General features: G+C 45.7%; 1 protein-coding gene across 3 annotated transcripts in view; it reads right to left on the bottom strand.

Moving 5' to 3' along the window:
• Positions 1–26,575, bottom strand: part of LOC115097178 (serine/threonine-protein phosphatase 4 regulatory subunit 1-like) — a 173,584-nt gene that overhangs the window by 98,260 nt on the left and 48,749 nt on the right. For all 3 annotated transcript variants that reach the window (XM_029612754.1, XM_029612752.1, XM_029612753.1), the window contains exons 5-8: positions 25,394–25,536; positions 24,682–24,828; positions 11,229–11,336; positions 10,351–10,416 (exon numbers count right to left, since the gene is read on the bottom strand). In XM_029612754.1, coding sequence (XP_029468614.1) covers positions 10,351–10,416; positions 11,229–11,336; positions 24,682–24,828; positions 25,394–25,536 — 464 coding nt within the window. The remainder of the gene's footprint in view (positions 1–10,350; positions 10,417–11,228; positions 11,337–24,681; positions 24,829–25,393; positions 25,537–26,575) is intronic.

Genomic DNA, 26,575 nt, shown 5'->3' with positions numbered 1-26,575 from the left:
TAAGTCCTCCTCTGGCCAGGTCTGGACAAGGGCATCAATCCCTTGGAAGTGCTGATCTCGTCTGCAACTGAAGAATCAGGGGATCTTTACATTGTGAGATGTAGCCAGTAGGTCGATGGATGGGAGGCCTGTTGTGTCCCAGTGCCCGACACCCTCTCTCCGCCCTCCTTACCTCTCTGGTGCCTCCCTCTCCATCTGCGGGAAGACTGGCTACCGCAGCGTTCTCCTGCCACTTGTCCTCGGGCGTTCCTGGACCGGCTTGACACTGCAATCGCCATGTTTCTTGAAGGCCTAGGGGGGCGTGTGGCACCGGCATTGGCGCGAACCTCGGGGGCGTTCCCAGAAGATGACGTCACCCGCGACGGATATTTAAGGTCTCAGTATTTGCTAACCCAGCAAGTTAGCAAGGGTTGGGTTTCGCTACCTAAGCTACTCTGCCTCCTCGGACTTACCAGAGGTACCCGCTCCTCGGGGGCCTCGCTCTCTCCTTGTTTTTCAGGTGACAGTCTGGAACCGGTACTCGCTCCTCGAGGGCCCTCATCCCAGACTTACTTCGTATACTCTTCTGTCTAGAAGTCTTCACTACCAACTATCTCAGCTACATCAGTGAGTTACCATCGTTCTCTCTGAGCTTTCCCTGGAACCAGGTACTCGCTCCTCAAGGCCCTATACTTTCCAGCTCCTGGCCTTCATTGGGACATTGTGTGAGGGTTATATCTGCATACCCTGCCTACTCACGATATCTCAGTCTCTTTTCAGCTCAGCCTCCAGGGATCGCTGTTCCAGTATCTGAGGGACTACAGCCCAGCCGGGCTTGCCAGCTCACTACTGCTATCTCTGGTGGTTCAGTATACCTTCTAATAAAGAACTAGTGTGTGTTTGTCTTCTAACTCTGAGCCTGACCAGTGGTCCCTCTTGGGGTCATTCCCCGGGGGCGTGGTCATCTGCCACTGGTCCAAGGATCCACCCTCAACTATCTGATTGCTCCTCCCATCAGGCATCAGATCAATAACAGATTGCTAACTCCTCATGGAGAACTGAACAAGGCCTCAGCGATCTACTAGGAGCTGGAAGGCTCTGGTCGTCAACGCCCATTCCCCTGGATGCAGACTCTCCCTGCTGAGAAAGTCTGCTCCAACGTTGTCTTTTCCCACAATGTGGGAGGCCGAGATCCCTTGTAGATTTAACTCCGCCCATTCCATAAGGGGGTCTATTTCCAGAGACACTTGGTGGCTTTTGGTTCCTCCCTGGCGCTTGATGTACACTACCACTGTTGCGTTGTCCAACATCACGCGAACTGCCTGACCTGGAGCCTGTGGATGAACTGCAGACATGCTCTTCTGACCGCTCGTGCTTCCAGGCAGTTTATGCTCCAGCGCGCCTCCTCCTCAGTCCACTGCCCCTGGGCTGTCAATTCCTGACAGTGAGCTCCCCACCATCGGAGACTTGCATCCATTGTGAGGACTATCCAGTTCGGTGGGGACAGGCTTACACCCTTGCTTAGGTGAACTTCCTGTAGCCACCACCGGAGCTGAGAACATACTTCCATCGGTAGGTGGAGGCAAATCGAGTAGTCTTGAGATAGTGGGTTCCAACATGACAGCAAGGAGTATTGGAGTGCCACATGTGTGCCCTCACCCACGATACTATTTCCAGGATTGACGCAATCAGGCCGAGTCCCTGGAGATAGCTCCACACCATGGGGCTCATTGTGTTCGTCAACCGACACACTTGGTACATCAGTTTCCCTATCCTCAAGGGAGCGAGGAAGACCTTGTCCTGCTTGGTGTCAAACCGGACTCCCAGGTACTCTAAGGACTGGGAGGGCTTGAGGCTGCTCTTGTCTATGTTCATGATCCAACCGAGTTCCTGTAGGAGGGCCCTGACCCTGCTGGTCACCTGGAGGCTCTCTTCCAACGAATTTGCCCAGATCAGCCAGTCATCCAAGTAAGGGTGCACTAGGATCCCTTCTTTCCTCAGTGCCACCGCCACGACCACCATAATTTTGAAGAATGTTCTGGGGGCAGTTGCCAGGCCAAAGGGCAACACTCAGAACTGGTGATGGCAGCTCAGTACAGCAAAGCTTAGGAAACGCTGGTGGTCTTGACAGATTGAATATGAAGGTAGGCCTCAGAGAGTTCTAGGGAGGTTAAGAACTCTCTTTTTGGTTGTCAGCTCCGAAAGGACTAAGACCTTCTCGAGGGCCAATATATCTGAAATGACGAGTTTCTGTAGGGCCAGAAGCGCTGGGAGCACCTGGCCTGACCCTTCATGGGTGAGGGGCGCAGCGACCTTTTGCTTATTTTCTGATAGCCGAGACACTAGAGATTCACCTCACTTATTGGCTAGCTTTTCCAATTCGCTTCTGAATAGGAGGGATCCCTTAAAGGGTGTCTTTGTGAGGTTTGTGTCCGCTGACAATTTCACAACCATAGCTGTCTTCTGGCCGCTACCACTGAGGCTACTCCTCTGGCTGAGGCATGCACTAGATTCGAGCTTGCATCCACTAAGAAGGCCGCGGCGGGCCTGATAGCCTCTCTGAGATGCGCCCCTGAGCTATCTGCCTCTCTCGAGAGAAGCAGACACGAATGAGCCACCAGGGCACAACTGGAAGCAATCTGCAGTGTCATTGCTGTCACGTTAAAGGCTTGCTTAAGTATGGATTCCAATCGCTTATTGTGAGCATCCTTCAAGGCCGCTCCTCCCTCTACTGGGATGGTTGTTCGCTTCCAGACGGCGCAGACCAGGGTGTCCACTTTTGGGAAATGCAGACATTCTTTGGCCGCTAGATCCAGAGGGTACAAGGCCTCCAAGGCCCGACCTCCTTTAAAACTGGCTTCCAGGCGTCCCATTCCAGGTCAATTAACTCCTGGATGGCTTCCAGGATCGGGAAATAGCAAGAGGCTTTCCGTAGAGAGACACCAGGATGAGATTTTTCTTAGGTTCCGACATAGGGTCCGTGCCAGGAACTCCCAGAGTCTTCAGGGTCTGGGAGACCAGGGCTGGTAATTCATCTCTGTGGAAAAACTGTAGCATGGTCCGGTATGGCTCCAGGCCTGGAGGGATCTCCCCATCTTCCAATGAGTCCACATCCCCTTCATCGTCCGTGGTATCTGGGACCCTGTCAGGGATACCCTTGGTGAGGCAAGGCATGTCCAAAGGCATGCTGATACGGCTGGGAGGGCGAGACCTGCCCAGCTGGAGCTCAGACCAGGCAGAAGCAGTAGTGATTGTGCCTGGACAAAGGCTTGAAGGCCCTGAAAAAATTCCAACCAAGAAAAGATCGCTGGGTCCATACCTAGCCCAGGAGGAGCTGGGGTAGGGGGCCGCTGAACTGCCCTCTCACGGGGAGGATGCAGCCCTGGAATTGCTCAGATCCAGGGTGCTACCAGATAAGGTTGTGGCCGATCTGTCCTCCAACTGGGAGGGGCCCTCTTGAAAAGGTTCTGAGAGTCCAGCCCACCCTGGGCTTGCTCATAGTGCTGACACAAGAAGAATTCTAGGTCAGACTGTGCAGCTCTAATATGGCAGGCAGCACAAAGGGAGTGTCGCCTGTGCTTCTTTGAACAATCATTTCCCTGCAAAAATAAATAGAAATCAAAATAAGAAAAGGATGGCATTAATAAAACCCCACCCATTATTCTGAGTACATTCCGTCAGGAGATCAGCTAAATACAATGGCCATCAAACAGTAACAGTCCTACAAAACTGGGAGCCAGAAGTACTAAACATTTTTCCCAGAGACAAAGAAGTCGCTAGGTACAAGGGACCCTGATACTTTTTTTTTTTTTTTTTACCTGTGGACCAGTACACACATTTTCAAATAAAACTATGTACAGTTTTGTTTTTTTGGTTTTTTTTAAAGACATTTACATGAGTAACTGGTGACAAAGTGCCCATGGACTTTGCACCTCTATTTTCTACGGGCAGAGGAAAAAGGGGAGAAAGTATAGCCCGGATTTGAAAATTCCCTCAAACACCCTTTTTAATGAGGCTAAATTTTTGCACATTATGAACTGGAGAAATGACTTACCTGATAATTTCGTTTTCCTTAGTGTAGACAGATGGACTCTGGACCAAAGGGTTGTCCTCCCCTGCCAGCAGATGGAGACGGAGTCAGGCTTCAAAACTGACTTCACCCTAGATATACCCCTGCAGTGACCTCAGCCCTTCATTATTCTCTTCAAAAGCCACTGTGGACATACTATCGAAAAAACTTGATTAAAAATGGCCAACCGTAATTGTACTCAACCAAACAAACACTGAACCCCAGTAAGATTATAGATGCCCCAATCTAAGGACTGGATGACAGCTTACCCGTAATCTCTTGGAATTGATATCCACTCCATGGGCAAATCCTTGGCACCGTTCTTGGGCAGCCGGGGGCAGGATGCTGAGTCCATCTTTCAACACTAAGGTAAATGAAATTGTCAGGTAAGTAATTTCTCTATTTCCTAGCATGTAGCCAGATGGACTCAGGACCAATGGGATGTACAAATGTTTCTCCCGATCGGGGTGGGAGGCTGCCCGCGGTCCAGTTAATACCGCCCTTGCAAAGGCTGCGTCTTTTCAGGCCTGTACTTCCAGGCAGTAGAACCTGGAGAAGGTGTGCAATGAGGACCACATTGCGGCTCAGCAGTATTGATGGGGAACAGCAGTCTAACTTCCGCCCATGTGACTGCCTGAGCCTTGGTGGAATGAGCTTTAACCTGAGAAGGTAATGGCTTTCCTGCCTCCACATAGGCTCCCATCACCACCTCCTTAATCCAGTGAGCTATGGTAGCCTGTGAAGCTGGTTCGCCCTGTTTTCTTCCACCGTGAAGGACAAATAGGCGAACCAGTCTTTTGGACCAGTTCTGAAACTTCCAGATTCAGCATCAAAAGTCTAACATTAAAATGATGGAGGCAGTATTCCTCCACGTCTCTATGCTTATCTAGGGAAGACAACAAAATGGACTGATTTAAATGAAACTCTGAAACTATCTTGGGCAAGAATGATTGGACGGTATGAAGTTGTAACGCTCCTGGAGTCATCCAGAGGAACGGTTCCCGACACGACAATGCCTGTGGTTCAGAGATGCGACGCGCCAAGCATATAGCCACTAGAAACACAGTTTTCAAGTTTAATAAATGCAAGGAAAGACCACGCAGTGGCCGAAAGGAGGTCCCTGCCAAAAATTCCAATACTAGATTAAGATTCCACAAGGGAACCGGCCACCCCTTTCAGAAAACGGGCCACATCTGGATGAGCCAACAGGGATGTTCCATTCACCTCGCCCCTGAAACAGGAGAGACGCTACCTGCACCTTCAAAGAGTTAAGGGCCAAATCTTTATTCAAGTCGTCCTGCAAAAATTCCAGAATAAGTGGGATTTTGACCACCCAAGGGGGGGGATACTGCATTCCTCGCACCAGGCCTAAAATACTCTCCAAACCCGCACATACGCTAGGGACATAGAGAACTTCCGAGCGCGGAGTAAGGTGGCAATTACTGCCGCAGAATATCCTCACTTCATTAGGTAAGCCCTCTCAAGCGCAAGACTGTAAGACAGAATTGAGTTGGATCCTTGTGAAAGTCCCTGCTATAGCAGGTGTGGTGGGAGGCACAAGGGGGTCTCAACCAGGAGTCTCCACATGTCCGCATACCACAGACACCAGGGCCATTCTGGGGCTACTAGTAGGACTAATCCCCCTTGGTGCTCAATTCTGTGTATGATCCTGCTCAGCAGGGGCCATGCAGGAAAGGCGTATAGCAAATCTTCTTCCAACCAGGTCTGAGCGACAGCATCGATCCTCAGGGACCACGGATTACTTCCGAGACTGAAGAATCGGGGAACCTTTACATTGTGAGATGTGGCCAGCAGGTCAATGGACAGGAGGCCCCAGCAATCTATCAGTTGAAAGGCTTCGGCAGACACCACCAACTCTCCTGGATCCAGACTCTCTCTGCTTAGAAATTCTGCTCTGAAGTTGTCTTTTCCTGTGATGTGTGAGCCTGAGATCATCTGTAGATGAATTTCCACCCATTCCATAAGGAGGAAGTCTATCTCCTGAGACACCTGCTGGCTCTTGATTCCTCCCTGGCGGTTGATATAGGCTACAGTCGTTGCGTTGTCCGACATTATGTGGACCACTTGACCCTGGAGTATGTGGCAGAATTGCAAGCATGCCAGCCTCACCACCTGGGCTTCCAGGCGATTGATATTGGCCTCTTTGTCCGTCCAAGTCCCTGAGCTCCCCAGCCCCAGAGACTCATGTCCATTGTAAGAACCAGCCAGGTCGGTGAGGACAGGGACAACCCCCTGCTCAGATGAGCCTCCTGCAGCCACCACTTGAGATGAGAGCAGACTCCCATTGGTAAGTGGAGCCGAATTGAATAGTCTTGAGACTGCGGGTTCAAATGCAACAGCAGCGAGCAATGAAGTGAGCGCATGTGTGCTCTCACCCATGGCACTACTTCCAAGGTTGCCGCCATCAAATCGAAAACTTGGAGATAGCTCCACACAGTCGGGCGTATTGTGTTCATCAACTGATGCACCTGGGACATCAACTTCCGTAACTATATGGTCGAGAGAAAGACTTTGCCCTGCCTGGTGTCAAACCAGATTCCCAGATGCTCCAACGACTGGGAAGGCTTGAGACTGCTCTTGTCCAGGTTTACTACCCAACCGAGTTCCTGAAGCAAGGAGGTCACCCTGTTGGTCACCCAGAGACTTTCTTCCATGGACTTGTCCCGGATCAACCGATCATCCAAGTACAGGTGTACCAGGATTCATTCTCTTCTCAACGCTGCCGCCACGACAACCATAATCTTGGAAAATGTTCTTGGGATGGTGGCTAGGCCAAAGGGTAGTGCCCGGAACTGATAATAGCAACCCAGTACGGCAAACATTGGAAGCGGTGTTCTTTATGGACTGGAATATGTAGGTAGGCCTCGGATAGGTCTAGAGAGTCAGGAACTCTCCTGATTGTACCGCCATTATCATGGAGCGCAAGGTTTCCATGCGGAAATGACTCACTCGTAGGTGACAGTTGACACTCTTGAGGTCCAGGATGGGGCAAAATGAACCTTCTTTCTTGGGTACAATGAAATAGATGGAATAACACCCCATATTTTCCTGCGACGTAGGTATTGAGATTACAGCCCTCATCCTGAGGAGCCTTAAAAGAGTAATCTCCACTGCCTGCTTTTTTTGTGCTGGGAGTGGCAAGGAGACATCACGAACACATCCCCAGGAGTGCTGCAAAATTCTAGCACATATCCTTCTCGTATGACTTCGGGACAATACTGAACCCGAACCTGCCCCTCTCTTGGGCTGTCAACTATGAAAGGACCGAGGTCTTCCAAAGTGCCAAGACCTCTGAAATGTTGAGTTTCTGTAGGAGCGAAACATTGAGAGCCCCTGGACTTGCCCGTCATAGTCGAGGGGTGCTGCAACTGCTCCTCTTATCTTCCAGAAGCCGAGGGACTGGAGATACATCCCATTTACTGGCCAGTTTTTCCAATTCGTTTCCGAAAAGGAGCAATCCTTTAAAGGGCATCTTTGTAAGGTTGGCCTTGGAGCTTGCACTGGCTGACCAATTCCGCAGCCATAGCTGTCTTTTGGCTCTTACCATGGAGGCCAGACCTCTGGCTGAAGTATGGACTAAATCCGAGCCCGCGTCCGCTAAAAAGACGCCTGCAGGTTCCATAGCCGCTCTGGGTTCGCCCCCGGGTCATCCACCTCCTGAGAGGGAAGTAGACATGAACGCACTACCAGGGCACAACAAGAAGCAATTAGCAAGGTCATTGCTACTGCGTCAGAGGCTTGTTTAAGGATAGACTCCGTCTATCAGTCACATCCTTTAAGACTGTTCTTCCCTCCGCTGGGATAGTTGTTCACTTAGAGATAGCGCAGACCAGTGCATCCACTTTAGGGAAATGCAAATGTTCTCTCACTGCTGGATCCAGGAGGTATAGAGCTTCTAACGCCCGGCCCCCTTTAAAACTTGCTTCTGGGGCATTCCATTCTAGGGAAATCAACTCCAGGATGGCTTCCGGTACTGGGAAGTAGCAAGAGGCTTTGCACAAGGATATCAGAATGGGATTCTTCTTTGGTTCCGTCAGATTTCACTCCAGGAACTCCCAGTGTTTTCAGGGTCTGAAAAACCAAGGCTGGCAATTCATCTCTATGAAAGAACCGTAAAATGGTTCGATATGGTTCTAATCCCGGGAGCATTTCCCCTTCTTCCAAGGGATCTTGCTCTTTGTCTGTGTCATCAGGGTCCCCACTAGGGATACTCTTGGTCAAGGGGGGCATGCTTCGAGGTTTGTAAATAGGAATAGGAGAAGGAGAGGGGGCCAGATGGGGTTCTGTCCGGATAGGGGCAAGCAAGGAAGTAGACTGCATCTGTACACAGGCCTATAGTCCCTGGAAAAATTCCACCCAAGAAAAGGCCACTGGGTCCATATCTAGCCCAGGGGGAACTAGGGTGGGCCCAGCCAAGTTTCCCTCTCCCATGGAGAACCCAGCCAAGGGGTTACTCAGATCCAGAGTACTTCCAGTTAAGGCTGCCAATCTCTCATCTGAATGGGAGGAGCCGGGCTCAGCAAAATCCGGGGAGGCCAAATCCCCTTGGGCTTCCTCACAGTGCTGACAATTTGGAATCCAGGTCAGGGTGGGAAGCCCTAATATGACAAGCAGCGCAGAGAGCAAGGTGCTTGTATTTCTTGGCTGCCGGCACTATTGGCGGAAACTGTGCATTTGATCGGCTCACGCTTAAATATTTATGCATACAAATTTTGAGAACCTAGGCAGGGTGCGGCGAGTTGCATGCACAGCCTGTACACCCGGAGTTTCCTGTATCCTGCACTTACTTTATTGTGCGCATAAATGCGCACACGATATTATGTAAGCAGCGCGTACCAACATCCTATGGCAGGCAATATGAGACGCCACAAAGACGCACACAAGATGGCGCCACCGAGTTTAAAGCGGAGCCTAGCCTACAGGGGGGCCATTCAACCCGCTCGTAAGCCCACTTCCCTATGCCCCAACGGGATCGGGAACGACATTAGTACTGCACGCCGAGCAAGGAGACCGGAGGAAGTCTTACCGAAACCCCTCTTCTCTGAAGGTAAATCTTCTTCCTTTTTTTTTTTTTTTAAACTTACCTGGGCTCAGCACTTACCGGCTGAGCACAGAGACTGTCTCCGGCTGCAGGGAGAGAGAGCTTTGGCAGTCACCGCCTGCACCCACTGCCTTTAAACTGCTTGAGCAGCAAAGTCCACGCTAGGAACCAGCTACCGGACCAAGGCACACCTCTGAGAGATCTCGGAAATCACCTCAAGAATTCTCAACTGGGGGGGGACCTTTAGGTATCACCGCAGGAGAGCGGGGCTCAATCTTTTCTCCAATTTAAAAGTAGAATTTCTTCTTCCAAAAGGTACCACGATCCCCATAGGGAAAGCATGTATACATCTGCTGGAGACAGAGAAATACTGAAGGGCTGAGGTCACTACAGGGGTGTATCTAGGGTGACGTCAGCTTTGAAATCTTACTCTGTCTCCATATGCTGGCAGGGGAGCACAACCCATTGGTCCTGAGTTCATCTGGCTATACGCTAGGAAAACTGCATGTATTTTTTTCTGTTTTGATGAGAGCAATTTTCAAGGCAAGCAAGTAGCTTTGAAAACATTGTCATCAAAAAAACCTCTTTAGTAGTCTGGCTTTGTCCATAATCTTATCACGGTGCACCGAATCCCACCCCAACAAGATATACTCAAATGATGGGCTGGTGGGAAAGAGGAAGGACAACTTCAAATTCTAATTTTCTGGCTCATTTCTAATTTTGACAACCAGCTGAATCACTTACAATATTTTGCTAGTACTGCTGTCTCAAATAAACAAAGAAAGAACAATACACCTAGTGTTTTCTTCAGAGTTAGTCAGTGTATATTTATCATGTATTCTGAGAAAGCACAGAATATTTATTTATACCGAAGTATAACATATTGCCTTCACTCCGGTTTACATTATAAACAACTTAGTACATATAACATTTCCGTATGTTAACATATTGACAAGTTTACAAAAACTAGATACATTTCGGCCTCAGTTAAAAGATTATGAACAGGTATATAAGAATATAACGTAAATATTAATATTTTCTTCTAAAGTTCCCATTAATCAGTTTTAGAAACCATCTTCCTTTCTCTCCCACCCAACTACAAAGAACATTTGAGCTTGGTGAATATAAAATTGAAACAATATTTTATTTCAAGTTAATGATTCAATGTTTTAATTTAAAAGTCATTTGAGAGAAAAAAACACAACCAACTTAATTGTGTGCCTCCATATGGTTTACATACCAGGAATTTTTCAGTGGCTTCTTGCCCAACTGCATTACAGATATCTCCAAAATTAGCTGCACAAACCTAAAGCAGAAACATGGTATCATTTACTGCTCCACACTGACTCTGACTTAGTTGACTGCATATTTTTTCTATGTGGTGGTCTTTGGAATTAAACTAAAGTCATAAAACGAAGCTGAATCACTGGGGCTCTGTACTTCATTATTTTTTAAGTGAATGCATTCCTTATGTGAGGTTAACAGCACTGGAAAACATGTCTATTCACAAGACAGGTATGTAGCTAATTCGGTTAACACACAACAGAAAGTTCTTAAAAAATGTAACTGTTTTACCACTATAGCACAGGCTGTGTGTTTCACACGGTTCTGCCCATGTGGCTCAAACTTCCAAATGTATGTGTTAACTATAAAAGCCAAGCATTATTCAGAGATAAGGAAACTGTAAAATAAGGGGTCATGACTTGAAGCTTAGATTATGGGAGGTTTAGAAGTAACATGAGGAAGCCTTTTTTCACAGAAAGTTGATGGACAGTCTTCTAATAGAGGCTGTGGAGATGAAAACGATACTGGAATCCAGGATCACAGGGGACAAGCACACAAGAGCTTTGCCATTGCAGATGAGGGTAGTTAAGTGAGAGATCAAGTAGGGGTTCCAGTATTACAGTAAGAAAGGAAACTAGGTAAATTAGATTGCTCTTGCAATCATATTATATGTTTATTTGGAGGGCCCATTTCTATGAAATGAAAGAGCAATGTCCGTATCCATTTAAATCATTGGCCTAATTTTGGAAATGTATAAGCTCAGTATTTTTTGTACTAAAGCAGGTAAAAAAAATGGCTCAACAGGCTACAGATAAGCAACAGAATTACACCAACCTTGCGAACTTGAAACAATTTCCCATCACTGCAGAGTTCACAGAATCGGGGTAGCAACATTTGTTCAACTGTATCCCTTCCCAACATGGAAGTCATTTTACAGATTATCTGTATGAAAAGATGACAATTGAGTAATACGTAAAAATTAATTCTCATGCTGCAAAGTACAAACAAGTAAAATAAAGATCAGAAAACCCAATGGCAAATGGTATTCCACTGAGGGAAAAGAAAATGATCAGAAATTACTGGACAAACTTTCAGAATTCATAGAACATAGAATGTCTTGAAAATATTGATGCTGCATACATAAGCATAGTTCACAAAAAAAAAACATATTTGTTTCTTTATTGACTGATGCTGTAGCAGAACCCATCTTAGCTGAAGGAAGCCTGCAGAAACTTAAAAGTAGCCAATCTCTACCTCAGAGTATTCAAGATGCTGAAACTGGAGGGTCCTCTTATCTAGATTGCTTACCCCTCATAATTTGACATGTACTGTGGTCCCGGGGAAGGGATTACTTAAGGTTCCAACAAAGGAAAATTGGTTCTTACCTGCTAATTTTCGTTCCTGAAGAACCACAGGTCAGTCCAGACTCCTGGGTTTTGCCTTCCTTCCAGCAGATGGAGACAGAGACATTTTCACAGCCACTGGCACAACCTGGCGTAGCACATGTAGTCCTTCGGTATTACTATGTACCCAAGCCAAAACAGCAATACTTTCAACAAATATAAGCAAATAATATCCCCCAAACGAGCAGGGGAAAGAGAAAAACAACTTACAACAGACCGTAATAAAGAGGAGCAACAGAAACCTGTGCTATTCTACAGACAATAAAGACAAAAAAAGGGCAGATCGCGTGGACTCTCCAATTCACCCTATCCCAATGGATGTGACTCTGGACTGATCTGTGGTACTACAAGAATGAAAATTAGCAGGTAAGAACCAATTTTCCTTTTCCTATATGTACCCAGATCAGTCTAAACTCCTGGGATGTACCAAAGCTTCCCTAACCAGGGTGGGACTGTGAGAGTCTTGCTCGAAGCACACTTGCACCAAAATTGTCTACGTCAAAGGCCTGGATGTCCAATTGGTAGTGTCTGGCAAAGGTATGTAAAGACTTCCAAGTAGCCGCCCTGCAAATCTCTTGCGGCAACACTAGCTGACTTTCTGCACAGGAGGCTGCCCTTAACCCCTCCGGGATAGGATGACCTCAATAGACATGCAGAACCAATAGCCTCCTTCAACCAAGGGCCTTTTGACCCTTTTTTTGCACCACTCCATAGCACAAAAAGGTGAGCCGACAATCTGAAATGGTTAGTGATCTCTAAATACTGTAATAAAAAAAAACAAAAAACCCTTAAATAAATAAATAAAGCCCTTCTGACATCCAGACGCCTTAATCCTTTTGCATGAGGCACACCAACTTCCAGATTTGGAAAAGCCGGAAGCTCCACTGACTGACTTAAGTGGAACACCAAAACCACCTTCGGCAAAAAAGATGGAACCGTCCTTAGCGATACACCCAATTCTGAGATGTGTAAGAAAGGCTCCCTGCATGACAAGGCTTTAAGTTCAGAAACCCTCCTGGCCGAACAAATAGCCACCAAGAATACCGCCTTCAAAGTGAGATCCTTTATGATAGCTCTCTTAAGAGGCTCAAACGGTGCTGCACAGATGCCCTTGAGGACCAAATTAAGGCTCCAAGACGGACACACTGGACAAACAGGAGGGCGTAAATGCTTCACCCCTTTGAGAAAATGCACGACCTTCGGATGCGCCGCTAGGGGCTTTCCATGAACCTTGCCTCGAAAACCACCCAGGGCTGAGACTTTCACTCTCAGGGAGCTAAATGACAGACCTTTCAACGCCCTTTCCGCAGAAAGGTTAGAATCTGTGCCACTGATGCCCGCCAAAGATCAATCCTTTGGTCAGTGCACCAAGACTTGAAAACCCTCCTCACTCTGACATACGTCAAAGAAGTGGAAGTCTTTCGAGCCTACAACAGGGTAGTAATAATATCCTCTGGATATCCCTTTTTTCTTAAATGCCGCCTCTCAAAAGCCAAGCCACTAGACAAAAGCGAGCTGCCTGGTTGGAAAATATGGGCCCCTGAAGTAGCAGGTTTGGAAGATGCCCCAGCCGTAACGGTTTGTCCACCACTAAATTGACCAGATCCACGAACCAAGGCCACTCCGGAGCCACCAAGATCACCCATCCCGCATGAATCTCTATTCTCCTCAGGATCTTACCTACCAGAGGCCACAGTGGAAACACGTAAAGAAGGACATCACTTGGCCAAGGAAAAACCAGGGCATCTACTCCTCCTGTTTTTCGCTCTCTTCTGTGATTGAAGAAATGAGGAGCTTAGGCATTCCACTGAGTCGCCATGAGATCCATATGAGGAACGGCCCATCTGCAAGTAATGAGATGCATCACCTCTTCCAACAACTCCCATTCTCCGGGGACCAACTTCTAACTGATGAGAAAATCAGCTTGCACATTCTCAAATCCTGCTATATGAGAGGCCACCATCAAGGACAGATGCTGCTCCACCCAAGCCATCAGTATCTCCGCCTCCTGAGCTACTGCTCAACTCTTGGTAACACCCTGATAGTTGATATAAGCAATTTCGTGGCATTTCGTACAGGATCCAGACCGGGCAACCACAAAAAAAAAAGAGTTAAGAACGCCTCAAGGGCTAACCATACCGCTCTTGTCTCCAGATGATTGATGGATCACGATGCCTCCAACACCATTGTCCTTGTATCGACTGGAACTGATACACCTCTCCCCAACTGGAGAGACTGGCATCGGTAGTGACTACTATCCACTGTGGCACTTCCAAGTCCATTCCATGGCTCAAATGGTGAGAAGACAGCCACTATGACAGGCTGGAACTGGCTGAGTCAGTAAGCAGTAGAAGTAGATGAAAATACTCCAACACTGGGTCCCAATGTGATAACAATGCCTGCTGCAGAGGTCTCATATGAGCAAATGCCAAGGGACAAGTTCCAAGGTAGACATCATGGAACTGAGGACCTGTAGATAATCCCAGACCCTAGGCACCCAGGCCTGCAAAAGACTCCAAACTTGGGACTGTAACTTGATCATCCATTCCTCTGTGAGAAAAGTCTTCCCCACAAGGTATTGAAGTGCATGCCCAGAAAACTCAAGACTTGTGAGGGGAGAAGATGGCTCTTAGAAAAGTTCACTATCCATCCCAATGAAGTCAAGCGGTGGACCACCAACTCCATTGCTTGCTTGCACAGGGTCTTGCAACTCGCTCGTATCAGCCAATCATCCAGATACGGGTGCACCAGCATACCCTCCCTCTTTAGGACCACCGCCGCCACCACCATTACCTTGGTGAAGGTCTGCGGCACCATCGCTAAACTGAACGGAAGGGCACATAAGTGCTCCCCTAGGATCATAAACCAGAGGTACTTCTGATGGTCCAGATGAATCCCTATGTGCAGATAAGCCTCCGTCAGAACCAAGGAAGCCAAGAACTCCCCCCTCTTTGCACCACTATGATGACAGAACGTAAAGTTTCCATCCGAAAATGAGGAACTTTGAGAGCCTGATTCACCTTCTTCAGGTCGAGAATTGGCCGGAAAGTCCCCTCCTTTTTCGGAACGACAAAATAAATGGAATAACAACCCTTCCCTTGCTCGTTTCAAGGAACAGGAATTATGGTTCCTAATATTCGCAGGCGGTCGAAGGTTTGAAGCATGACCCACTTCTTGTCTCCCTATGCCTTGCCAGACACCATAAAGAGGCTTTGGAGGGGCTGCACAAACTCTAAAGCGTAACCTTGTTCTATTTATTTATTTTATTTATTTTGAGTTTTTCTATACCGGCATTCGCGATTGGAATCGCATCATGCCGGTTTACAATTAACTAGGGGTGCAAAAGGAGATATATTAAGAACATTAACAGGTGCTGAGAGAAATAGTTGCAGTTACAATTAAACAGGGCTATAACAAAACTTGGAGCAATGAAAAGGCGATGGGGAATAACATAACTTGGGGCAGAGCAAAGGCAATAGGAATTTAACATAGAGAATAAATTTGCCAGTTAATGGTGATTGCAAAGTTATGGTATTTGTAAAGTTATTGATTACCATGTTAAGTTAAAATCTGCTTTTCGATTCAAGGTGACTTAAGGTTCAGCTGGAGTCTGGGAAGGCTTTCATAAATAACCACGTTTTGAGTTCTATCAAGCTTAGAACCCACCGGTCCAATGTGATCTTGGCCCACTCCTCATAAAATTGAGCAAGACGACCTTCTATTACTGGGACTGAGCCTGCCTCCCTTCATTGGGAAGGCTTAGCTCCACCAAAGCCCTGCCTGAGCTTTCCCTGACTGCTCTATGGGCTTCAAAAGACTAGTTCCAGGACTGAGATCTCCCTGAGGCTTGCCTTTGCCCAGCTGCCAGAGCTCTGCTCTGACAAAAACGCCTCTGGGCCCAATACTGAGAGTGGCCCGGGAAAGACCCCTTAGGCTTGTCTTCCAGCAGTTTCTGGACCTTGTTCTCACTCAAAAGCTTTATAATCTGCTCCAGATCTTCTCCATGGAGGAGTTCGCTTTTAAATGGCAAGGCTCCAAGCTGAGCTTTGGAAGAAACGTTGGCTGACCAATTCCGCAGCCATAAAAGTTGCCTGGCTAAGACCGCGGACATCATCGTTCTGGAAGAAGTAGAGATGAGATCATATAAGGTAACTGGTGCCATAAGCGACTGCGGCCTCCAGGCGCTCCGCCTGCTGAGACTCCGAGGGTGACAGATCCCTGTTTTCCTTTAACTGCTGAACCCAATGCAGCAACACCGAAGCATAAAACTGCTGCAAACAGCAGCCCAGAAGCCCAGAGGTGCACCTCTAACATCTTATCTTACACATTCTTCAGCGCCGCAGCCCCCATCACTGGAATGGTTGTTCTCTTCATGACCGCCGAGATGAAGTATCCACCTTCAGAACACGCAAGAGATCCAGACTGTCTTCAGACAACGGATACTTCTTGTCCATAGCCCTGCTCGCCTTAAGGCCAGTCTCCAGAGTATCCCACTCCCTGACCACCAAATGCTTCACCAAGCTATGAAAAGGAAAAAAAAGTCTTGGCTGAACCCCATAAGCTTGCCATAACTGGGTCCATTTCCTCCTGGTCAGGATCCCCCTGAAGGAACGCTATGCTAGCTCCGCCAGGACATGTGGAATCAGGGGTCCCAGCTCCTCCTTCTGAAAGAGGCGAATCACCTTAGGATCGTCACCTTCTATCATTGGGCAAGGCCCTGGCTCCTCGACCGGACCCTGCTGCTCCGGATCAGTGTCTGGAGAGACAGTCCCCGGGAACAAACCCCTCTCAGAATCCTCTGAAGATGCATCGCAGATGGCCCCCACCATGGACTCTCTGAATCCTCGTGGCTCCCGAGGCCCCGGACACCATAGCTCTTTTCTTGGGCGGAGGACCTGCTGCCTTGCACTTACGAGAGGGCTGGCTCACTTCCCTGTGAGCCAAAAACCCCTTGTGCATTAAAACAATAAACCCCGGAGAAAAAGGAGTAAAACTCTCTAAATACTCTGCCAGAGGATCTGAGTCCTCCTCTGACTGCCCCATGCAGGCCCTCCGGGCCTCATCAGGACTGAGGTCGGCTGGCGAAAGAACAGGTGAGAGATCCGAAGATCTGCAAAATGGCCACCGTTCCTGCGCTCAGCCTGAATCTCTAGTTTATTTTTTTGTTTTGTTTTTTTTAAAGGTTCAGAACTGCAGGTTTTGCACCTCCTCGATCTGCTGGAGACAGAGAAATACTGAAGGACTGCAGGTGCCTCGCCAGGTTATATGCCAGTGGCTGTGAAAATGTCCCCATCTCCATCTGCTAGAAGGGAGGAAAAACCCAGGAGTCTGGACTGATCTGGGTACGTAAAGGGAACGAAGGATGCACACCTAGTGGAAACTAGAAAAAAACAGGACCTTCCCTATGGAGTAGCTTTCCTGACATGAAAGGTTTACATGATATGGGTGATTTTACTCGGTTCTCTTAACAACTAAAATCATTGCTGTTTCAGGAAGCATTTATGATGGCTTAAATAACTGGGATATAGTGTGTACGTGCTTACATTTTGAATTTACCTTTTAAATTATTGTATATGTTTTATATCTTGTTGTAATCCGCTTAGGTCTTTTTCAAGCAGAAAATAAATGATTTTAAATAAATAAAAAATAGTTTGAAGAAGAAAACTGGTAATTCAGGCTACCAATTTCTGAATTTCAGCATTATTTATTTTATTTATTTAAAATATATTTCTATTCCACCCTTCTTACATTCAGGGCAGATTACAAAAATACACTCACAGTGTTTTACAGCATGGAACAAATATAAATAAAATAACAACTAAAATGGAAAGCGAGAATAAAATATAAAATTCAAAGAAAACCATAAAACTAAGGGTCAAATAAAAGATAAATTAATCATAGAAACATAGAAATGACAGCAGAAGACCAATCGGCCCATCCAGTCTGCCCAGCAAGCTTCACACTTCTTTCCTTTCATACTTATCTGTTTCTCTTGGCTCTTAGCAACCCTTGGTTCTATTTCCCTTTCATCCCCACCATTAATGCAGAGAGCAGTGATGGAGCTGCATCCAAGTGAAATATCAAGCTTGATTAGTTAGGGGTAGTAACTGCCGCAACAAGCAAGCTACACCCATACTTATTTGTTTACCCAGACTATGTTATTCAGCCCTTATTGGTTGTTTTTCTTCTCCCCTGCCGTTGAAGCAGAGAGCTATGCTGGATATGCGTGAAGTATTAGTTTTTCTTCTCCCCTGCCGTTGAAGCAGAGAGCTATGCTGGATATGCGTGAAGTATCAGTTTTTCTTCTCCCTTGCCGTTGAAGCAGAGAGCTATGCTGGATAAGCGTGAACTATTAGTTTTACTTCTCCCCTGCCGTTGAAGCAGAGAGCTATGCTGGATATGCGTGAACTATTAATTTTACTTCTCCCCTGCCGTTGAAGCAGAGAGCTATGCTGGATATGCATTGAAAGTGAAGTATGCATTGAAAGCCACATTAACTATCAACAAATATTGAATAAGCCTAATAACTGGTAATACCTATAGCCTATGAACTCTCCGTTAATTTTACATACTCTTACCCACCCCTGTTTTTTTGTTTGTTTGTTTGTTTTTAATTTGGAGATGGCAGTCCTCCATCCTTCCACTCCGTGAAAGTGGAACACCAACCACTGGCCACTGGCATCCTGCTCTGTGAATGCCTCTGTTGCTACTGCCACTCCGTGCAGTGTTTTGCTGCCTCCTCTTTATACATGTCCTCTAGACCTGATGGATCCACAATGTTTATCCCATGCCCCTTTGAAGTCCTTCACAGTTTTGGACTTCACCACTTCCTCCGGAAGGGCATTCCAGGCATCCACCACCCTCTCCGTGAAGAAATACTTCCTGACATTGGTTCTTAGTCTTCCTCCCTGGAGCCTCAGCTCGTGACCTCTGGTTCTGCTGATTTTTTTCTGACGGAAAAGGTTTGTTGTTGTCTTAGGATCGTTAAAGTTTTTCAAGTATCTGAAGGTCTGAATCATATCACCCCTGCTCCTCCTTTCCTCCAGGGTGTACATATTTAGATTCTTCAATCTCTCCTCGTATGACATCCGATGAAGACCCTCCACCTTTCTGGTCGCCCTTCTCTGTACCGCTTCCATCTTGTCTCTGTACAAGGGGTTAATCACTTCCCTTTTCTTACTCGATATTCCTCTCTCTATGCAGCCCAGCATTCTTCTGGCTTTTGCTATCGCCTTGTCGCATTGTTTCGCAGACTTCATATCATCAGACACTATAACCGCTAGGTCTCTCTCCTGCTCCGTGCACATCAGCCTTCCCCCCCCCCCCCCCCAAATCGAATACAGTTCATTCGGATTTCCACTCCCCATATGCATGACTTTGCACTTCTTGGCATTGAATCTCAGCTGCCATATCTTCGACCACTCTTCCAGTTTCCTTAAATCCAGTCTCATTCTCTCCACTCCTTCCGGCGTGTCCACTCTGTTGCAGATCTTAGTGTCGTCCGCAAAAAGACAAATCTTACCTTCTATCCCTTCCGCAATGTCGCTCACAAAGATATTGAACAGGACCGGTCCCAACACCGATCCTTGCGGTACACCACTTAAAACCGCTCTCTCTTCAGAGAAAGTTCCATTTACCATCACACATTGTCTTCTGTCCGTCAACCAGTTTGCAATCCAGGTCACCAACTCGGCACTCACTCCTAAGCGTCTTGTTTTATTCACCAGTCTCCTGTGCAGAACTGTATCAAAAGCTTTGCTGAAATCTAAGTAGATGACAGAGCGCTCTTCCTTGATCCAATTCCTTGGTTACCCAATCAAAAAAGTCAATCAATCAGATTTGTCTGACAGGATCTTCCCCTGGTAAATCCATGCTGCCTCTGGTCCAGCAATTCTCCGGACTGTAGATAGTTCACTATTCTCTCTTTCAACAGTGACTCCATTACTTTTCCCACCACTGAAGTGAGGCTAACCGGTCTGTAGTTACCAGCCTCCTCTCTGTTCCCACTCTTGTGAAGCGGGACCACCACCACTTTTCTCCACTCAGCACCACTCCCGTTTCTAGGGATCTATTGAACAGGTCACACAGCAGACTCGCCAGCACATCTCTGAGCTCCTTCAGTATCCTTGGATGAATCCCATCAGGTCCCATGGCTTTGTCCACTTTCAGATTCTTTAGCTCTTCCCATACATTTTCTACTGTAAAAGGGTTTTCGTCTATTCCATTTCCTTCCAGTTTCTTGTTGTGTAGAGATGGTCCTTCTCCAGGGTCCTCTTTAGTGAACACAGAACTGAAGTATTCGTTTAATATTTCTGCCATTTCTTCGTCTCTCTCCACGCATTGATCATTTCCACCTTTCAATTTCACTATACCACTTTGATCTTTTCTCTTTTCACTGATGTATCTGAACAATGTTTTATTACCATTCTTTATCTTCTTGGCAATCCTCTCTTCCACTTGACTTTTTGCCAACTTGATTCGTTTCTTCGTCTCCCTCAGTTGACTCAAATATTGTTCTTTGTGCTCATCGCTTTGGGATCTTTTATATTTCTTGAATGCTGTTCTTTTAGCCTTAATTTTGTCAGCCACCTCCTTTGAGAACTAGATAGGTTTCATTTTTTTTTTGCTTTTCTTTACATTTTTAACATATAGAGTAGTTGCCTTGGTAATTGCTCCTTTTAAAATGGTCCACTGCTGATCCACATCTCTCTTGTTCTCCCAGCCTTTTAGTTCTTCCTCTAGGTACTTCCCCATTTCTTCAAAGTCCATGTTTTTGAACTGTAAAACTCGGGTCTTTGTGCTTCTTTTCCATATTCTTTTAGTGATATTAAACCATACCGTTTGATGATCACTGGTGCTGAGGTGGGCGCCCACCTGGACATCAGAGACATTATCTCCATTAGTGAGCACCAAGTCGAATATAGTTCCTTCTCTAGTGGGTTCAATTAACATTTGTTTGAACAAAGTTACTTGCATGGCATCCACTATCGCTCTACTATTTTTAGATTCTGCAGATGGGATTTTCCAGTTTACATCTCGCATATTAAAGTCACCAACGATCACCACTTCTCCCTTCTTTCCTATCTTAAGGATGTCTTCAACCAGGTCTCTGTCCAGCTCTTCCTTTTGGTTTGGAGGCCTGTAAACCACTCCAATATAAATGGACGCTCCGTCATCTTTTTTTAGGTCAACTCATAGTGCTTCTTCATTGCCCCAACTACCTTGCAGATCTCATTAAAAGAGATCCTGAAAAGGTAAGTTTTAAGATATTTTTAAAATATCTTGGGATCATTACAGTTTCTTAATTCAGTAGGGAGAGTGTTCTAGAATACTGGATCTGCTGTGGAGAGGGTTCTTTTACGCGTTTCATCAAGGTGTATTCATTTTGAAGAGGGAATATCAAGGAGGTGCTTGGTTGCCGAGCAAATGATCTTGCAGGGGAGTAGAATTTCATAATTGCATTTGCCCAAGGGGAGTGTAAGTTAAACAATAGAGAATGCACAATTAAACCAAGTTTGCATTGCATACAGAAGGATATGAGTAACCAATGCAATTGTTTTAATATTGGTGAGATATGTTCGCGACTTGAACTTTTTGTTAATAGACTAGCAGCTGTATTTTGAATGATTTGTAATGGGCATATGATGTATTTGGGAATACCAATTAATAAAGAATTGCTATAGTCCATACTTGAAAATAACGACTGCAGTACAGTTCAGAAATCATTTGGTTCTAGGTAGTGTTTTACATGGCAGAGATGTTTCAGTTTGTAATGAGGTATTTGGGTTAGATTTTTTATACGTATTCGTATGTTCAAAGATTGATCGATTTGATTACCTAAATTGCGAATGACCTCAGAGAGTTTTACTGATTGATTATTTAGTAATAATTCAGAGGTCTGCATCTAGTAACCATCACTTACATGAGTTTGTTTTCCACCAACATATTCAATGTCTCAGGACTGCATAGCAATTTGTAGATATCATTGTTCTATCACCTAGAACAGCGGTTCTCAACCTATGGGTCGCGACCCCGGCGGGGGTCGAACACCCAAAACGCAGGGGTCGCGCGCTCCCGGTCTCTCCCGCTGCCGTTGCCGCCGGGCTGTCAGCACGTTCAAGCCCAGCGGGAACGGCAGCGGCGCTAGAAGAAGCTCTGCACCCGCGGCTGGGCCTTTTCTTCTTCCTGCGCCTGCCCCCCCCTCTCCCGTGACCCGGAACAGGAAGTGAATCGTGGTGCACGGGAAGGAGAGAGAGCCGTGCCGCGCGAAAAAGTAGCAGCGGCGGCTGCAGCATCGGCCCCCGAGCAGTTGAAGCAGCCGGTAATGGAGAAAGGAGAGAGCAGCACGAGCCTCCCGCGGCCGATGGGATTCTTCTTTCTTGGCCAGCGAGGCTGCTGCAGCTCCCATTTGTGCTCGGGGAAGAAGAGGAAGTGAGTGAGAGAAAGAGAGAGAAGCAGCCAGCCAGCCTGTGTGTGATTGACTGGTCAGAGAGCTGATGTGTGTGTGTGTATGTGAGAGACAATGAAAGTGATTGCTCAGGGAGATGACTGATGTGTATGTGAGACATTAGTCAGGGAGGTGACTGATGTGTGTGTGAGAGTGTGAGACATTAGTCAGGGAGGTGACTGATGTGTGTGTGTGAGAGAGAGAAAAAGCATGGAAGGGAGAAGTCTGGGTATGTGAGAAAGCATGGGCGTAAGAAGCCTGGTGTTGTGGGGGTGAAAGAAAGCATGGGAGTGAGAAACCAGGGTGAGTGTGCATGCATGAGAGAGAGAGACTGCTTGGTAAGGTGATGGTGTGTGTGAGAGAAAAAGACTGGTGTGTGTGTGTGAATGTGAGAGAATGTGATTCAGGGAATGAGAAGCCTGTGCACGTGGAGAGTGAGCATGGAAATGAGAGAGACTGGTGTGTGTGTAACAGAGAGAAAGTGATTATGGGAATGAGAAGCCTGTGCATGTGGAGAGAACAAGCATGGGAGTGAGAGACTGGTGAGTGAGTGAGTGTGTGTGTGTGTGAGAGAGAGAGAGAGAGACAGAGAAAGTGATTATGAGAGTGAGAAGCCCATATATGTAAGTAGAACACGGGAGTGGGAAGCCTGTGTGTGTGTGTGTGTATGGCATGAGAGAAACTGTTCAGGAAGGTGACTGGTGTGTGTGTGCCAAAGACTGTTTGGGAGATGATTGGTGTGTGAGAGACAGAAACTGGTCATGGGGGCATGACTGGTATGGTGTGTGTGTGTGAGAGACATGGGCACTAAGGAAGAGGACCATAAGTATAGAGCTTAGCTTCTACTGCTGCTTCTGGTGAGTGCCACGGCCTGCAGGGAAGGGGAGTAGGAGAGCTGCTGGAGGGGGTAAGTAAAGGTGGCTTTTTAAGTTTATTTTTCTTGACTGCCATTTTAATTGTGTGATGTCTGCTTTTTTGAAATATTTTATTGGTGTTTGGAGAATGTTTAATAGTTTTTATGCGTTTTTAATTGTTGGATGTTCATAGCTGTTTTGAAACATTTATTCTGCTTATTAGTATAGTATAGTTTTACAATTATTTCTGTGTGGGGATCTATAGCTGCTTGCTAGTTCTGTTTTCCTAATAAGAGGTGTATTGGTTTTTAGGACCTGATTTAATATTTGTAGTGTTGCCTTTTCATAGATAGGGTTGCTCCTGTTTGAGTGTATTCCATAATACAGGTGTAACTGTGTGCGGATTAGTTTATGTGCATTACTACAGATCCTGGGAGTATGTTAGGTCGGTTCTGTGTCTGTTACCGAGATGAGATATTTTGCTAGCATGTAAGCGTTTGTATCGGTCTTATTTGTTGTGTTTTCTCAGAGGACATGCATTGGTGGTAAACTGCTGTCTTTTCATAAGTAGGGCTATTGAGCCTGGAAATAGAAGGAGTTTGAGTTGCTGTTACTGAGATGTCACTAGAACCAGAATATCTTTTTTGTAGGGTGAGTTGTATGGGGAATGTCATAATTCTGCTTTACATCCATTATTGTGGGTCAGGGGGGTTCCTGTGGATACAAACTGTACTTTTACATCTAGCCCCGTGACGATCATGGGTCAGTGTGCCATGCATGTGTGAACCTATGGTGAGTTGAGTTACATTCACATTATAAATGTCATAATTAAATGATAAGTGTGCACTAAAATCCAACCCCGTCCATAACCCCGCCCCCATATGACCAAAGCCCCGCCCTCACCCCACCCTCACGGGGCGAGGGCGGGGCGAGGGGTCACCGCAACATGAGGAACTGTATTGCGGGGTCACGGCATTAGAAAGGTTGAGAACCACTGACCTAGAATAAACCTCTAACCCAGCTTCTCTTTTAATTTTTCATGATGCTCTTTTAAAACTATTGCAAACAAATTTACTAAATACTGGGGGTCAGTTTTATTTTCTGCAGCCGTTCTTTGAACTAGAACTAGACTAGAACAAGACTTTTTAAAAGGAAGTGTCAACTCCAAAAACAGATAAAACAGTACCCTTATCTTCCCAAACTAGTATTCACTGTTAGCCTGTAATTCCACGAGCACAGTTTCAGTTTGTAAAAAGGAAAAGGACTGGTCAGTTCTAGGTTGTCATGTTGGATTGTTCAAAGCCATATGTCTATTTGCTGTAAGCACATCCTTCTCCTTCTGGACTGTGCAGGATGTGTTAACCTTAAGCTTCAGAAGGAAGTGCACACAAAGTGCCACTGGGAGGGTACAGCATTCAGTCTACGAGACATGGACACTCCCTCAGCCACAGGTGAGGTGCCACGAACAAATGGGTTATCTGAACAGTCTCTATTCAGCATTATCCAGTCCTGCAGATAATCTTACAAGAGAAAAGGCAATGAAATAAGGGATAAATGTCTGGAATTCTACCCTTGAAACGTACATTAACGGCTTCCACCTTGTACTCATCATCACTGTCTGTAGCAGAAAGATCCAGCAGGACTGGACACACCTTGTTTTCAATATCACTTAGCTCAATTAGATCTTGTTCCAGTAGTATCAGCAAGGCTTCCTGACTTGCTTTTCTAACCTGGCAACAGGAAACAAATCAATTTAAAAGAATCCACACAAAAAAAAAAAAAAGAGACCATCAATGCTTATTCCTTTTAATTAAGAAATATGATAAACCCACTTTTCACCCAAATTAGCACTCTTTACAATTAGAACATCTTGTCAAAATAATGTCTCCAAAACATGTATTCATTTAATTATATTCATTATAAATCAGGATGCAATGCATATTATCCAGTTCTCCACTAAGGTCAGAAGACCACAAAGCATGGCAACATTTGAGTGCAAACAGCACAGGGATTATAAAGCAGCACAGGTAGAGCTATATTAGCCAAACTATAGATTACTTTTGGAACTGATGTGTTTTTAAAGTAAAAAAGAACACATCTTGGCTCTTTATATTTTACCTACTATGATCAATACCTTGGAACATACACTAAATCAATCCTGAAGAACAAAAGTACAAACTCCAATTCTGGTATTTTCAGTCTGCTAGAAGACTAAACCATAAAAAAATGTTTTGGGGTTTTGTTTTTTTTTGTTTTAATAAAAATTAAAAACTTCGTACACTCTTCGTTTCCTACCTGGTTGTTAGGATCTGTGAGGTATCTGACAACAATAGGCAAGAGGTATTCCGAGAATGCAGAGGGAAAATTTGGTCGACTCTCTTGCAGAAAAATGGCAATTGGAGGTACTTGTTCCATCAGTTCAGTCCTCACTGTGGGTTCTGGGGATTAAAGTAGTTGAAAATAAAAGTGTTTTCTTTCCATTTCTGCTCCTTGTTAACCTTAACCCAGCATACATAATTGTTCCTGTTAAGCATAACCTATTCTGAAGTTCAAAGAACAGCAATCTGGTATGAAAAAGCATTGCTCAATTCTTCTTGACTGAATGCACTATGTGTTAGCTATATGGCCAGACAGCCTCCAAAACTCAGTCATCTAAATTGAATTTCTAGACCTTACAACAGGGGATAACGTACATAGTCTACTGGGATGTCTAGCTCTAAGCAAGGTAAGGCATTCATTTTCTAAATTAGCATAGGCATTTGCTACTCATTTTTCAGCAGTAGCTAATCAAATTTGATTCAGGATACACTGAAATGCAAATTATTGCCAGAGTCCCATAGTGCCAATAATTTTTGAAAAGTTAATTTCCTTACTGTGTTGAAATTCAATTCTCATGATTAATGGTGTCAGCAGAATCTTAAAATGAAATTTATTTTCCCATTACATAGTATTCAAAAACAATTCTTCCAAACTATTGCATAAAAACAGTGCCAATATAGAGGGATCACATCTGTATTTCTCACCAACAATTTAAAGTCTAAGTGAAAGTTAATCTTCTTAAAATGTCCTAAAGTATTCTATGCGTACTGGTACTATGTTCAGTTAGCAACACAAATAACATCAGTCACCAGTTTTGATAAAGTAGTGTGGTTGCTGTATTAACTTATTTCCATGCATTCAAATGGTCAAACAAATAACAAAAATATAAAAGGTTACCTTTTCATTGGATTAACTGAATACATTTCTAGACTAGCTTTCGGGATTCAGGACAGAATGAGCGAAAGGTGAAAATTAAAAACTTACCTGTCAGCTTCCTTTCCTTTAGTCCTGCCAGACTAGTCCAGACAAGTGGGCTGTGTTCCCCCTGCCAGCAGATGGATACAAAGAAAATATTTCAAAGCTGACCTCATGCTCCCTTATAGGGGTCTGGTGCTGCTTTCAGCTCTTCAATATCCTATGTCAAAGTTAAAACAATCA

This window comes from Rhinatrema bivittatum, chromosome 8 (genome assembly GCF_901001135.1).
Source record: "Rhinatrema bivittatum chromosome 8, aRhiBiv1.1, whole genome shotgun sequence".
NCBI classification, from domain to species: domain Eukaryota; kingdom Metazoa; phylum Chordata; class Amphibia; order Gymnophiona; family Rhinatrematidae; genus Rhinatrema; species Rhinatrema bivittatum.
The sequence above is the reverse complement of the archived record's forward strand: the minus strand, read 5'-3'. Positions and strand labels throughout refer to the sequence as shown.